The sequence below is a fragment of the Ischnura elegans genome, chromosome 1, assembly GCF_921293095.1.
Source record: "Ischnura elegans chromosome 1, ioIscEleg1.1, whole genome shotgun sequence".
NCBI classification, from domain to species: Eukaryota; Metazoa; Arthropoda; class Insecta; order Odonata; family Coenagrionidae; genus Ischnura; species Ischnura elegans.
The window spans coordinates 81,578,586-81,592,816 of NC_060246.1; the positions used below are offsets into that span (position 1 = coordinate 81,578,586).

The 14,231-nt window shown below is 35.6% G+C and overlaps 1 protein-coding gene across 3 annotated transcripts in view; it reads left to right on the plus strand.

The window, feature by feature from the left end:
* The window catches only part of LOC124164468 (E3 ubiquitin-protein ligase LRSAM1-like), a 37,013-nt gene that overhangs the window by 13,734 nt on the left and 9,048 nt on the right, over positions 1–14,231 (plus strand). For all 3 annotated transcript variants that reach the window (XM_046541797.1, XM_046541803.1, XM_046541808.1), the window contains 5 exons: positions 685–784; positions 5,754–5,997; positions 6,778–6,933; positions 10,674–10,898; positions 11,950–12,177. In XM_046541797.1, coding sequence (XP_046397753.1) covers positions 685–784; positions 5,754–5,997; positions 6,778–6,933; positions 10,674–10,898; positions 11,950–12,177 — 953 coding nt within the window. The remainder of the gene's footprint in view (positions 1–684; positions 785–5,753; positions 5,998–6,777; positions 6,934–10,673; positions 10,899–11,949; positions 12,178–14,231) is intronic.

Genomic DNA, 14,231 nt, shown 5'->3' on the forward strand with positions numbered 1-14,231 from the left:
GTTTCCCTTCACTTCTGTCTCAGTCATTCTTGGGTTCAGACGTTTGACGTTCTCATTCTGCGAGTGATAACGCAAAAAAAATATTTAAAAACAATTTCGGGTAAGCATTATCAATCGTAATATGATAATTACACTGGAATCGAGATATAAGTTAATATTTATCGTAGAATTTCGTTTAAAAATTGTAAACGCTGCTCAAAAGACAAACAATTCAATTCTTAGTTTATATTTCTTGAGAAATGAACAAATATTTATTTCGAAAATTGACTGTATAAACAATTGTATGACCCCTGTCCCTTACCGTTGAGAGGGGTTATAAAAGACGAAGGGTCCGGGTACCTGCTCCCGGATTCTGAGGGTTAATCCTAAACCCCGAAGCGTTGGGTCCCGAGACAAAGACGACGTAAACCCACGACTGTCCTAAAAGGGAGAGAGCTAGAAAACGCATATATATATATACGGCTTTTGTTACCCTGGCTGGGAAAATCTCACACGCACATATACGCCCGTCGTCTCCCGGGTCAGGAAATGTCCACACGTATATATACGTGTACAGTAGGGAAAAGGTTAAAAAGCCTCTGAAATCATAAAATAGTTATGCTTATGCATTTGGCAATGGGACCATGTTATTATTAAAATACAATTAGAAAAAAATGGTGTAATTTATTTCAAAATTCATTTCAGATGCAATGGAAGACCTGTTGGTGGAAGAGTGCAAAAGAGAGTTAAAAATTCGTGAGTATGAAGAAGGAAGAGCAGAGACTACAAGGACCTTATTGAGTCAGTAAGTAGCTGATGATGAGCATCTCTGTAATGGTCTGGTTACTCGGTGTATCAACACTTACAAGTTAATGTTTAAATGTATGAACCCATGAATGAATGTGAAAATGCACTGTGCAACCACCCAACTTGTGCTAACGCATGAACAGAAAATAGAGCTTGTTCTAATTTGGTTTATTCATTTGTGCATATTCCATTCTGGTCCCACAGAATCAATTATGAACTCACACATTACCTCGTATGTGTTAATGTATCGTGTAATAAGGTATCAATAGAATATGACACAAAATTTGGTGTCACTTGTCTGCAATTTGTTTCTATCCCCAGTCATGCAGTCCAAGGGATGTCAAATGTTGACCAACTTAACTAATAGCTGTTAATTCTTTTTTAGCAATTTGGATTATAAAATTGAACCCTCAAAGAATGTATTAAATTTAGTACAAACCTTGATTATTTGTTCAAAATATGCCTCCAGAATCACAATAAGTATTTAGAAATAAGAGTCATTGTGACCGTGCCAGTGTTGTTAATTTGAGTGTATTGCCTGTTGGCAAGAAGAGTCGAGCAATAGCTGCTATTGTGAAAACCCTGTTTCCATGTAGATATAATGCAAAGACTACTGTAAATAGAATGGCTGATTACTTGACCCCGACCTTGGTAAACCCATAGCTCTAACCACTAGACCAAGGCATCAACAATACCCTGACTCATAACCATGTAATATTCATAAACCATGAGCAGTGGCATATCGTGCCATTTAAGTTACAAGTCTTCTCCTTTGATCTCAGTTATTTGGAAATAGATTTTGATGTCTGTTGGTCTTCGTCGTCTTAATTTAACAAAAAATTAAGTGTATTTCCTCTCAGAATTTGCTTTTAATGCAGAAAAAATTAGAGAAGCAGTGAATTACTGCAAGGTGCTAAGCAAATGTGGGAATTTTATCCCCTGAGTATCTATGATGCAGGAATTGACTGTAAGTAAAAAAATTAAATATCAAGAAAATCTGCACCTATTTCCCAGAATTCTTAAATCACTATTAGATTCGGTATTCGGTAGTGGGCACATATTTGACATTGAGTATTGAGGGCATTCTGATTTTCTTTGGTATTTCATCACTAATTTCAACCATCACAAGTCTCACATTTTAATTTAAAGCCTATTTTCATTTAAAACCCCTCCCTAACTGGCTAACACCCATGACCGGCAATCGGTAGATCTGGGTTCAAATCCCAGCTAATCCAAATATTTTTTCATGGCAAACTTCATCCTTGGTTAATTTAATCCAGCTGCTAATAAAATGTCAATTTTTTTGGTTAATGTTTAATTAAACTATTATTATGAAGTGAATGGAAGTGGAAAATTCTTGGTTCTCTCAAGATGGCTTCAAGATTACATCCCAGACAATGCAATAAATAAAAAAAAACATTTTGTACCCTTTGTACAAAAGCTTATGATTCCATCAGTTAATTCTAGTTAAACTAATGTATGATTAAATATTCTATGGGGATTGAGACTTATCACCATTTTATCTGGGGGATTGGGGTGGTGTTGTGACTAGAGTGTTGGCTTCCGACCCAGTGGGCTCGGGTTCAAATCCAGGCATACAGTGGTCCCAAATGGTAAAAAGTTAGCTAAAAGTCATTTTTTTGAATCTTTGCAAGGAATTTTTAAATGTTGTATTAAGATTGTGCAGAATATGGCTTATAAAGTACGCCATTTATTTGAAATTTTCTTTGATCAGAGCAGCTACAGGGACCTGTCAAACATGGAGCATTCAGGGTAAAAATGACAGTTGTGTGAAATCAAACAATTTCTAAGATGTTCAGCTTTGTGGAGGACAAACAATACACAATATATCTAGCCAAAAACATTTTTACCTATAAATATAAACATTAGTGCATAGAGGAAAGTATATTTCATTGCAGTTTTCTATGTGTACTATTTTATATATAATTTAAAACTTTTAGCATTTTTTACTTGAATTTTCAAATAAAATGCACAATATCGTTTAGGGTGTCACTTTCTGTTACGGGTGGCGGCTGGGCTGGTGCATGGTGGAGGCGGAGGAAATCCAATATTTATGGGTATTACAATAGACTCTCGTTAATATGAACAACGTTAGTGTACTTCTCCAAATATAGTCCCCCCCCGTAATTTTGAGGTCTCAATTTGGAAAAAAACTTTAAAACATATGCTTGAATATAGCCTCCCCTTAACTTTTATCACTGGCATTTTTGGAAAAAAAGGAGGACTGTATTCAGATAAATATGGTATTGCAAAGTTCTAGTTATTACAAAGAAAATCGTTGGTCCGACAAAAAGGCAGCCGTTAGGGTGGATCTGAAAAATCGATTTTTTTCAAATCCATGTGGCCCAATGAAAAAAAGCTTTGAGACTGATAAAAAATAAGGCCTAAAAATTATGTGACCTTAAGGGGAACGAACCCCTGACCCTCACTCAAATACAGTTTAGGGGGGGAATGTCGAAATTCGAAAAATTTAATATTTTATGGTCATTCCGTATAGATTTTGCAAAATTACTGACCATTAGAGCAAAAATTTTGTGCATTTTGACGTATCTGCCATTGTTTGGCCACAAAATGCCAAATTTGAGTCCACATCGGTGAAGAAAATATTCTTTCGCCCATGCAGCGTCACGGATACAAGAGCAGCAGGCAGATCCCATCCCCTCCCTGCTCGTTTCTCCCCCTCCCATGCCTCTAATTACGCCATTAAAGGGAATTGCTTCAAGCATGGATGAGGTCGAGTAATCTCGAGGTTTTGAAAAGACTGCAAGATTGAAGAAGAGAGGCCATAGAGTTTGGAGTAGCGTAGTTCAATACCCCTGTACAATTCTATGATTATTTTTGGTGCAATAATGGCATTTTTTTTGTTATCATTGTTTTTACTTCAAAACCACTTGGCTAAGATTTCAGTGCACAAGAGAAAATTCATGTGTTTTCAGAAAAAAATTCTTGGAAAAGTGGAAAAGGATCTATGTCATTTTAAGAAGCAATATGTATTGGACTACTTAAGCAACAGGTTGAAGTTAGATTTTGACATTAATTATCTTAAAAAGTTATGTGGAAAAGTGTTAAAATGTTTTCCCAGTCATGCGGTAAGTGATGCTGGATTTGTGATGAGTTTAGAGTGATATCCGTATTCCTTACTTCAATACGTAAATAAAAACGCTACTTTTGAAGGTTAAACGGAGTTAGCTGAAATTGGTCGATCAAAAAAACTATTTCAGGAGTGCATTGAAAGGAGAAAGAGAAGGAAAATTGATACATGGATCAGCCATCCCCAAAGAAGCTGCCCTTCCTAATGGCCACTTGTCCGAGGAAGCAATGAAGGCGAGGGTTTCCCAGATAATGATTATGAGTGTATATACAATCATTTCATTCCAATAACTGTGAAAGAGAAGGAAAATTGTTGATTTATTTCTTTGGAGGCTAAATAAACCGAAGTGAATGGAAAATATTTTTAAAATTATTGTACCAAATGATGTGCCCGATAATTTGTTTCCCCACCTCGAAAGGAGCTTATTGTAATAGAAATATGTATTGAATTTGGTATTTAACGTGAGTTCATAGGAGATTTGAAATATTGTTTACGACATTTCAATGCTTTTATTATTGCCTGCTTTGAAATTTGTGAAAAAAAGGACCCAGGTGCTTCCATATCCATTGGCACGTTTCAAGGAACTATAAAATTGACTGCATCTACTTTATGAGAATTAGTTATTATATTTTTTAAACTATTAATGCTGTACAATATTATTTATCTTATACTTATAATATAAACTTCCAAATGCGATTAACTTAGAAATGCAATCAAACAAATGAGAATATTGAAAATGCTCTCTTGTTTCATTCACAATTAATTATTCAAATATTGTCCAAAAATTAACAATAAAATTCATTGAAAATATGCTTCTAAATATCTAATTCAGTTTTATAAGGTGTGTCATTTGTATTTACTATAATGGAAATAATCTTGAATTCCATTAGATTTCTTGAGTTATTAATAGTTAAAACAAAATGTGAAATAACAATAAAAGTATTGCAAATGCATAAAAAATAGTGAAACATTCAAATTTTTTCATAAAAAACTATGGATGTTAATCTTTGCATGAAATATATACGTAATAGTAACAGCATTATTAATCTTGGCCAGCTTTTTTCGAATTGGGACGACTGTGTGGCAGTGACAGAGAATTTTCAGAGACTGCCTGATCCCTGCGTGAATGATGTGTGGAGGACATTTCAAGTGCAACACTCCGTCCATCAAATGGGACGTAAAGCCGCAGTCCCCTAGCGCCTTTCGTTAAGAGCAGGCTGATGCCGATGCTGGGTTTCTCTCCACCCTTCCTTACCCACCCTTCCCTCATGGCGCAAATTACCTCAGCTGTCGGTCCCCTCCTCCAAATGCCATAACATACCGCCATACCCATTTTAATAGTAATTCCTTGTGTTCTACAGAACAGATTACACAGAACCAATCAGCTAGGGCACACACAAATTTTAACAGAGTGTGAACCCACGTTCAGCCTTAGAAAAGGAACCACAAATACCTTGTTCAATGGAAAAGGTAGTTCAGAATCAGTCAAGGAGTGTGTCCATGTATTCTACTGATGTTATTTATACAGATTTCAACGGATCATATATCAGTTATCCATGGAATTCCTTAGAAAGGGAATGCATTGTATGGTTTGAACAACACTTTCTGTAAAATTCCTTACATTCTGCTGAAATTTGTCGCTGAGTGACAAAAATCTTTTTTAAAACAACAAAATTAGGAATGGCCTTAGAAATCAGGTACAGTTAGTTAATTGCTAGGTTTGAAAGTTAAGGGATCTGATTACTTTTACTACAACTACTACTTGTGGTGATAAATCTGAATGATGTATTCATCATTGCATGAAAAAAAACTTATCATCGTGAGAATGTATTGCATTAAACTGAATTCTTTTTAGGGAAATGGAAGCTGATCAGCACCTTGGGGCATTAATACGTGATAGGGGACAAGAGAGGTCAGAGTTAGTGAAACGGTTGCAAAGAGATGCTGAACTTCAAAGGGCTGCTGTGGGTGCTCTCTTGGAAAGGGGAGACGCTCGGAGTTGGGGTTTGGCACAAGAGGTTGCATTGGTACAGGCTCAGCTGGCTGACCTGACTGCTGTGGAGCTGGAGCGTAGGCGGCTAGAAATGAATGAGCAATTGGTGAATGCATTTTTAAAAATATTTTGATTAATACAGTTCATTCATATAAATCTCATAAATAATGCACTTGTTCGCAGTGATATTTGCTTCAAATCTTCTGTTTTATTCTTTGCTACTGTGGGTGAAACACAATTACAGTTAAATCCTGATTAACTGTGCGTGAACTATCAATGCATAATATATTTCTTGCTTGATATTTTCCAGGATTTTCAAAAAAATAATTCCAGACAAAAAATTATATTTTTTGAAGTATAGATAAACCTGGACTTGAGGAAAACCATTGATTGTCACCAAAATTGAGCTCGTTAATTGCATTTATTTACAATGTGTTCTCACATCACATTTATTTTCATCAGTCTTATTTGGTATTGTAAAGGCAATGAACTGTGAAAATTCTATTGGATTCATTATAAGCATTTTTTAAAATACAACCTATATTTAGTAAATAAAATCTTACAAATGTTTGCAATCCATTTTTTATATTTTTCTTTTAAATCTAAAATCGATGATGTCACGAAAAATACCATGGCGTTGTGAAATGACAAAATGAAGTGTTACTTCTACCTATATGGGTGATTATGCTTTATAGTAGGTGCATACTCATTAAACAGAGTTATCTCACTTGCTCCACATGTTTTAACCTGTAGCATTTTTTATGGATATGTTACTGTAATGTTCTCAAAATGGTGCACCAGGAAATTAGTATCATTTACTATGAATTCAGTATAGTTGAATGCTTTTTTATATTCTATAAATCATGTTTCTCTTTGTTATTTTCAGGTTGATTTATCAGAGCAAAGGACTGCATTGTCATCTTTATTGGTGGACCTGATTTCACAGCAAGCCGAACGTAGACGGCAGTTGTTAGGGCAGCTTGAAGAACTTGAGCAAAGGAATAAATATTTTCATTCCTCTGAAGACTTCTGGTTATTCCAGGTAAGCACAAATCATGTTGAACAGAAATGGGTATAATGGCTACAATGTCATTCTCACTCCATGTTTGTAACTTCTACTATCATAGTTTTTAGCAGTGTATACATCATATACGTATATCCCATAGGAAGATCAAGCCTCTCAAATGGATTTATCGTCTTATTCTTGATTTATGTAAATTCTGTATAATTATTTCCAATCTTCTCTCCTGCTGGTATGGAGAAGCTCTATAAAAAAAATGGAAGAATAGTAAATTTAAATTTAGAATTCTAAGCTAAGGCATCCAAATTTTCTCGCCTTCCTCATTTACTATCTCCATTCCTCATTATTTTTGCTCTCAAGTACAGTGCAACCTCGATAAAACGACACCCCATGGGGCTCAAACAAACACTCGCTATAGCGAATTGTCGCTTTACCGGAGGTGGAGCAAATAATAGCCAATATACCTATTGTAAACAGTTATACAGGAACAGGAGTGGTGCGGCGACAGAGAAATTTATATCCGATCAACGTAAGCATAAATTCAGACGAAAGGCGATGTTTTTTGCATCACTAAATTTCCTTACTTGAAAAACAATTAACTATTCAAACAATTTATAGCGCCGTGGTGAATAAAAATCATGCACAGCATTGCTTTGTCAATCATTATGCCAATACTTAATTAGTGCATGTACGTGAACATTCTATTATTTTAGCATTTTCCTCTGAAAATTCAAAAAATAACTGATAAAACTGTATTGCGGTGGTTTAATGCCTCAAATAGTTCCATTGGTGTATGTTAATTGTTCCTGCACGTTAAGCGGCAGTGAAGTGAAATCATGTATTGCATTTGTTTAGGCAGACGAAAATGGTGGAAGGTTGTAAAACGATCCTGCCTTGGAAGACTTTATCTACCATATAATGTAATGTCTTCATTATCTACGGTAAAAAGTTTGCTAAGCATGCAAAATTATGTGACTAAATTGCCGTTGTTAAAAAAAGTCTCTTTTTGAATGTTACGCTCGCGACGTATTTGAAATAATAGATGGACAATAAGTTTACCACGGCACTGCAATAAAAATGGTTTGAATTAAAATTGATAATATAAGAAAAGATATTAATGTGATATTATTTCACGAAAAAATATCACGCCGGTATTATGCTGATGTCACTTAAATAAAACAAAAGCAAGATGCAGAAACTGCGACAAATATAACTCACATGGTATTATTTTCGGCAAAGAAAAGGAAAGGCATACCCATCTGATGGACCCTAAGGCCAAAAAATCTTACGAGTTTGAATTTATTGATTTAAAATTCTCAATAATGACTGAGAAACATGAAAAAGGAATGCAGAATTTTTAAAATATATAAACTGAAAGCGCAGCATCAGCTCTTCACATATGCCATCTGTGGCGGTGCCAAATGCATGGCGCCAAACGAGAGTCAGTTGTTCTGAGAGTTCTTCCAGCGGCCACCAGGCTCAGCCGCCCGGGTGTTGGAAGAGAGCGCCACTACTACTCCAACTACTGACGAGAATAGTTCACCATTGTGAATAGTACATTGTGATCGTGACTATTACTTGTAACCGCAACAGAGAATAAATACGTCCATCCGAACAATTCACGCTGAGTATCATTGTATCGCACACCCTACACTATCGCTAAAGCGCACTACTTACCTCTAGAAGCATCATTGCAAGAAATACCTCGTACTGCAAGGGTTTTGTCGGGGAGTAGGTTGTAAAAGAGTTCCATTTCGTCTATGTTATACCACGCGGGGAATACTTCTTATGATACTTAGGATCGAAGTGTTTTCTTCCACGACTACGGGTTAACACCGCAGGCATCGCCAGCAATTATGACAGGAGATAACGCTGTGGTGCTTTGAATCAGTATAACCAACCTACCGTACTCTTGACGTTCTCGATTCGCAATTTATCCTTGAAATACTCTGCATTAGGCTTAGGCATAGCCACTTTCTATGACGTTCTCGCAGATCGAAGAGGGCAAAACCACCCGAACAAAGCTCCTTCTAACTCTTCATGGTCAGCATTCCTTGGGCGCTTTTGTTTTTTTATTGCAAAGAGCGATTAGGAAGATAAATTAATTACGCCACTCTCATATTACTCTATCATTTTTATTTTCTTGCTTAGATGTGTTTGGTGTTTTTGGCCATGGTGTCTGCTATCAAATGCTTTCTATTCACGCCACTCACGGACGTGCGGGTACGCTGCCGACTGCTTTCTGCCGCCCGAGGAACAAAAGAAGATCAAGTATTCGCGAATGTTAATTCCGCAATATTTTCACCAAAATGAACTACTTATTTATCGAACGCCAGTTTACTGCATGAATTTGAGACTGTACACTCCATGTTAACTTCATTTCTAACAGATCGCAAAAAATTACAGAGATTAGGGACTCTTGGAGAAGGTTCTCCGTCAATGGAAACCCTCGCTATGGCGAGTGGAGGCTCCTAAAGGGCCTCGTAAAAACAAAATTTTTTAACATGCACATTATAGGGTCTATTGACGGTGCCTCGGCTAACTCTCGTAATATCGGGGGTGTCGCAAAAGCCCGTACTCGCTTTAACGAGGTTCCACTGTAGATAATAAAATTCATAATTTTCATGTATTTTCATTTATGTAATTCATATGTTGTAATGCGATAGCTTAAATCTTGATCTAGAGATGTCTTATCTTGGTTCATATTATGTGACAATAGTCAAATTACTTTCTATATTAGAAGCCCTTAGGGGACGGATAAAGGTATACAACTTTGATTATTCAGATTTTATTGGCCATTTTGAATGGCATTGTCCACATTCATTGAGCTATCGACTTCATTTATACTATTTGAGATAGTGACATGCAATTTTCTTTATTTAATGAAGGTAATATCTTGTGAGTTTTGAGAAAATTTACTGGCCTATGATTGTTACATCGTTGGAGAGAAATTGGCAAATCTAGCTTACTTCTCCTTGTAGTTGTGTGCGTGCAATGCAATCTCTATTTAAATATATTGGAATGTGAGTTTAAATATCTTTTATAGAATTTAATCCATAGAACTTCTAAGATAAACTTGTCATCTTATCATTTGTGGGTATATGAATGGAAAAAGTCTCCTTCCATTAATGTAAAATCCTTAGATACTAAGTAAGTATGTCATTGCTGAAATTAAAATCTAAATGAAGTATACCCCTTAAGATCACTGATGGTTAGCCATCCAATGCCCTGGCAAAAGAAGGATTAGTGACCAATAATGGGTCATGAGGTACATAGTTATTTTCATGAACCCATTAGCTTTGAAGTTCTGGCTGTTATTTTTGTGCCTCATTGCATTTTTTTTTTGCTGTAACCATGTAGCAGTAGATAGGATAGTACCTTTCAGCATCCCTTAATAAGTGTGGCTGCAGTAGCACTTGAATTTTATAGCCTTATCTGTGTTTGATAAAGTGAATTTCACTCACTGGATGTGAAGACAAAAAATACTGCAAAAACACTGGTGAATTGAACATTGGAAACTGAAAGACTTATAATTTTCCCATAAATTTCATTTGTCTATCACAGTGAATTGAATCATGACAACCATGACCTTGGTTGTTACTCCTGGGTAGATGTCACTTTTATTGAAATAATTCTGTAAAAAGTATTTATATTTTCTTGCTTTATTTCATTATTTGTGCGAAGTTGTTGATTTACGAGGGAAAACTATTTTCTAATTTATGAGGTGAGATTCTTTTTGCTTGTGTTTGGACATGATGCAGTATCAACGCCTCCTGGATTCAAGACCCTTGTGGCATTCTGATAAGACGCGCTCAATTGATCCAAATTTTGTGCGTCATCTGCTGCTTGCTGGTGCTCTGCATTGCCTCCCCCTCCTAGCGCACACCTTGCTCACACCTTCACCATCTTCCTCATCTCTGCCTTCCTCAGCTGCTAACCTGAACTTGGGACTCATCTTGCACATAGATCATGATTCTTTGGTGAATGTAAGTGCTTGAAAGTAACCTCTTTCTGCCTTTTTAGAAAAGAACTTTAGATTAGAAATATATTCTTTTTTAAATAAGTTTTCCCCAGCGAATTGGGCGCTCTGTGAAAATACTTGAAAGAGTTTTGTAAATTGCGCATAAATGTTGAATGTGGTGTTCATTAAGAGTTTTGTATCATCTTTTAGACTTAGTTGCCTACCTGCATTTTCTCACTTCAGTTTCTACTCACTGAATGGCTACTGGTAATGTGAAAGTGTGTGAATCATTCATGAAACATTCAGTGCTTGTGAACTGTTACGTGAAGTTATGCAGTGGCCCAATTGAAATATAACAAACGTTTAATTCTATGGGATTATCATTTTTTGAGTAAGTCTTTTATAAATGTCCATTGTTCCATTAACATTATTGCAACCTGTTCTCATAATTTATTCTTGCTGCTCTTATAAAAAGTTTGTGCCAGTCAAATGGTTTAAATTTCAGGAAAAAACTATAAGTATATATCATTGAATTCTTGCTGCCTGCTATGCATTTTAGGTGCTAATCCCAGGAGACTTTTTGCTAAAGTACTTGATCCATGCCAAAGATGCCATTTGCTAAGGCACTGATGTAAATACATTTTTTGCATCTATGTATGTATTTAAGTGTCAGGAAATATAAAAGTTAATATAAATATTTTTTAACCTATTCAAAGTTGAGGTAATCAATGGAGGTTATAAATTGCATTACCTAATTATTATTTTCCAAGGCGTAGCTGATATTTTCTCTGTAAAATCCTGTTTAATTAAAGGAATGCCTCTACAAATTGGGCAAAGTTGGCACCTCATAGCCTGAGATTTTCAAACTGAAATATTTCCCAATAAAACTGATCTTTTTTAATGACTTATGTATGTATGAAATCTCATCAGAAAAATCATCTGTACTTTCAACTTTGAAAATATTAAGCCACCCCAATTCCCCTGGCTGTTAAATAAGTGTATTTACTTTAAGACTACATAGTTAGTTAACTTTTTATCTTTTCAATAGGAATAATAAGTTTTTTTCCTAAATGCAGGCTGGTGTTACAGATAGCAAAGATAGAGAAGCGATTCTCCGAGCTATTCAGGAGTATAATGCAGAAAATACTTTGCATCATGAAAATATAACAAGAAATATTGCTCCACCTAGTGCTCCAGCAGCAGAATTATTGGAAAATAGTCCTGAGCAGCAAGCCATTCCTTGTTTTATTGATACATCTCATGGAATGAGTCAGCGTGAATGTGCAGTTTGTTTGGATATGAAGGTAAGGAAATGTCTTTTAGATGTTAATTTGCCATCTACTCAAGTCCACCCTTGTAATCAAAGACAAATTGGTTTATTATTGACAGTTTTGGGGGCTTAATATTGAGGGGATATATACAGTGGTGGATACAGGATAGGGACAAGGACGAAAGAATTTTTTTAGTCCTGAGTCAATTTTTACCATTTTAGTGTGAAATACAGTAGTTTCTCGTTAATATGAACAACGTTAACATGAAGTTCTCCTTATTAAGAAGCAAATTGTTGGTCCCGACGAAAAGGCCTATCCAATCTATAGTAAGTAAAACGTTATTACTAAATTTAAATAAATTAATAAGTTAATAAAAAACCTTAAAACAGGATTCCAATGTTTATTTGATTAAATTTAAATGGTAGCTGAATTCATATTTAATTATTATATTCACTAAAGGTGAATATTCTTTATTATATTAAGAAAGTTACTTATTTTCTGTAAAATATCAAGAGGACATATACATTAATGTATCCTCATTGTATCATGTTATGATTGTATGTCTTTCATTGATTTTATGATCTTGTTATTCTTTTGCATTTGAAATTAAAATAGTTTTTTTTTAAATGAAATTTGAAAAAAATATTATTTTTGTTGAGCAATAGCATCCTATCTGAGCGAACTCCAGCAAAACTTTACATATCAGTCAATAATTTGCTTAGATAGCTTTTTCGTAAATTAGTTTCGTAATTAAAATTTCCCTCTGCTGCATAAATTTGTCATGGTCCCAAGAAGTTTGTTAACTTAATGTTTGTTTGACTGTAGTTCATGGCCCTTATTCTGATGGGTGGGGTCACTAGTTCAGGCAGTTGCAAAGCAATAAGCAATAAATTGATTTGAAAAATAACTGGGCTGTAAGTAGTGTATCCTATTTGGACGTGCCTCTGTTTCTGGTATGACAATCTTATGGAACAGTTTTATGGGGTCAATCAGAAGTTAACTAATTAGGGCTTGGAGCAGTTACTTTGAAACTTTTCTCACAATTTAATTGACCTGTATATTCCAATATTTTAGCTTCTGACTCTGGTGCAGTCCTCAGGGAATGTTGAGGTTGAATTCATGTCTTCTCATGTAACATTTCCTTCTTAGCCAAGTCTCACATAATATGCTGGTATAGGTGACAAAACTCAAAATGTGTTGGCCTTCATCTCGTGCTCTATTGTATACTTGTAGTGGCTAAGATGGTTTTCCATGTGCCTCTAAACAAGAGGCATGTATCATTGTTGACACTGTTCTTTTCTATAATTATATCAATGTATTTTATCACCTGGAGGTCCAGGTTTTATATCCTGGAGATAGAATGGGTCTTCGTATTGCGAAGTAGAATTTGATAGTCAAATTCATGCTTATGGTCAGCGATGGCTAATTTTCCATCCACTCCAAGTCTCAGATGTCACTTGTATTCATTATGGTATGCTTCAGTTATTTGTCCATTTCAATATTGTAGCATCTCAATATTTTGGATATTTATATAGGGTATATTCCTTGAAATAGTGATGACATCAGGAAAGCTTGCCATAGCTATGGATTCCTCTTCTTCCTTGTGGTCTTTGGGTGGACTATCCTTCTCAGAGCCATAGAAGTGTGGCCCTTACTGTATACATTATAGAGAAAAGTTCTTTTTGAGCCCTTCAGTTCATTAGGCTGGCTGCTCTCATTGAATATGGCTCTTGCCCAGTGAATGAATGATGGCAGATGAGCACGGGTACGTTTTCGGTAGGCTTCTTGCCCAAGTTCACTGTTTCTTTTCTGGCAGGTCATGATGTCCAGGAAGTTGGTCATACTCCTCTAGTTTCATGGTGAACTTGCAGGCAGTACATAGGAGAAGCCATAGTGTTAATAATAGGCCTCAGTAGCATGCCATCGTCATGCAATTTTGATTGCTAATAGAGACCTGGAGGATATGGTGCTGGTTTTTTAAGCTTTTTGGTGTGCTCAGATAGTAGCCCTGAATTTTTTTTAGTTCTATTGCTTTTGTTGGTGATGGTGTGGTTAGGATCACAGCCTAGAGATAAGGTGTTCCATTT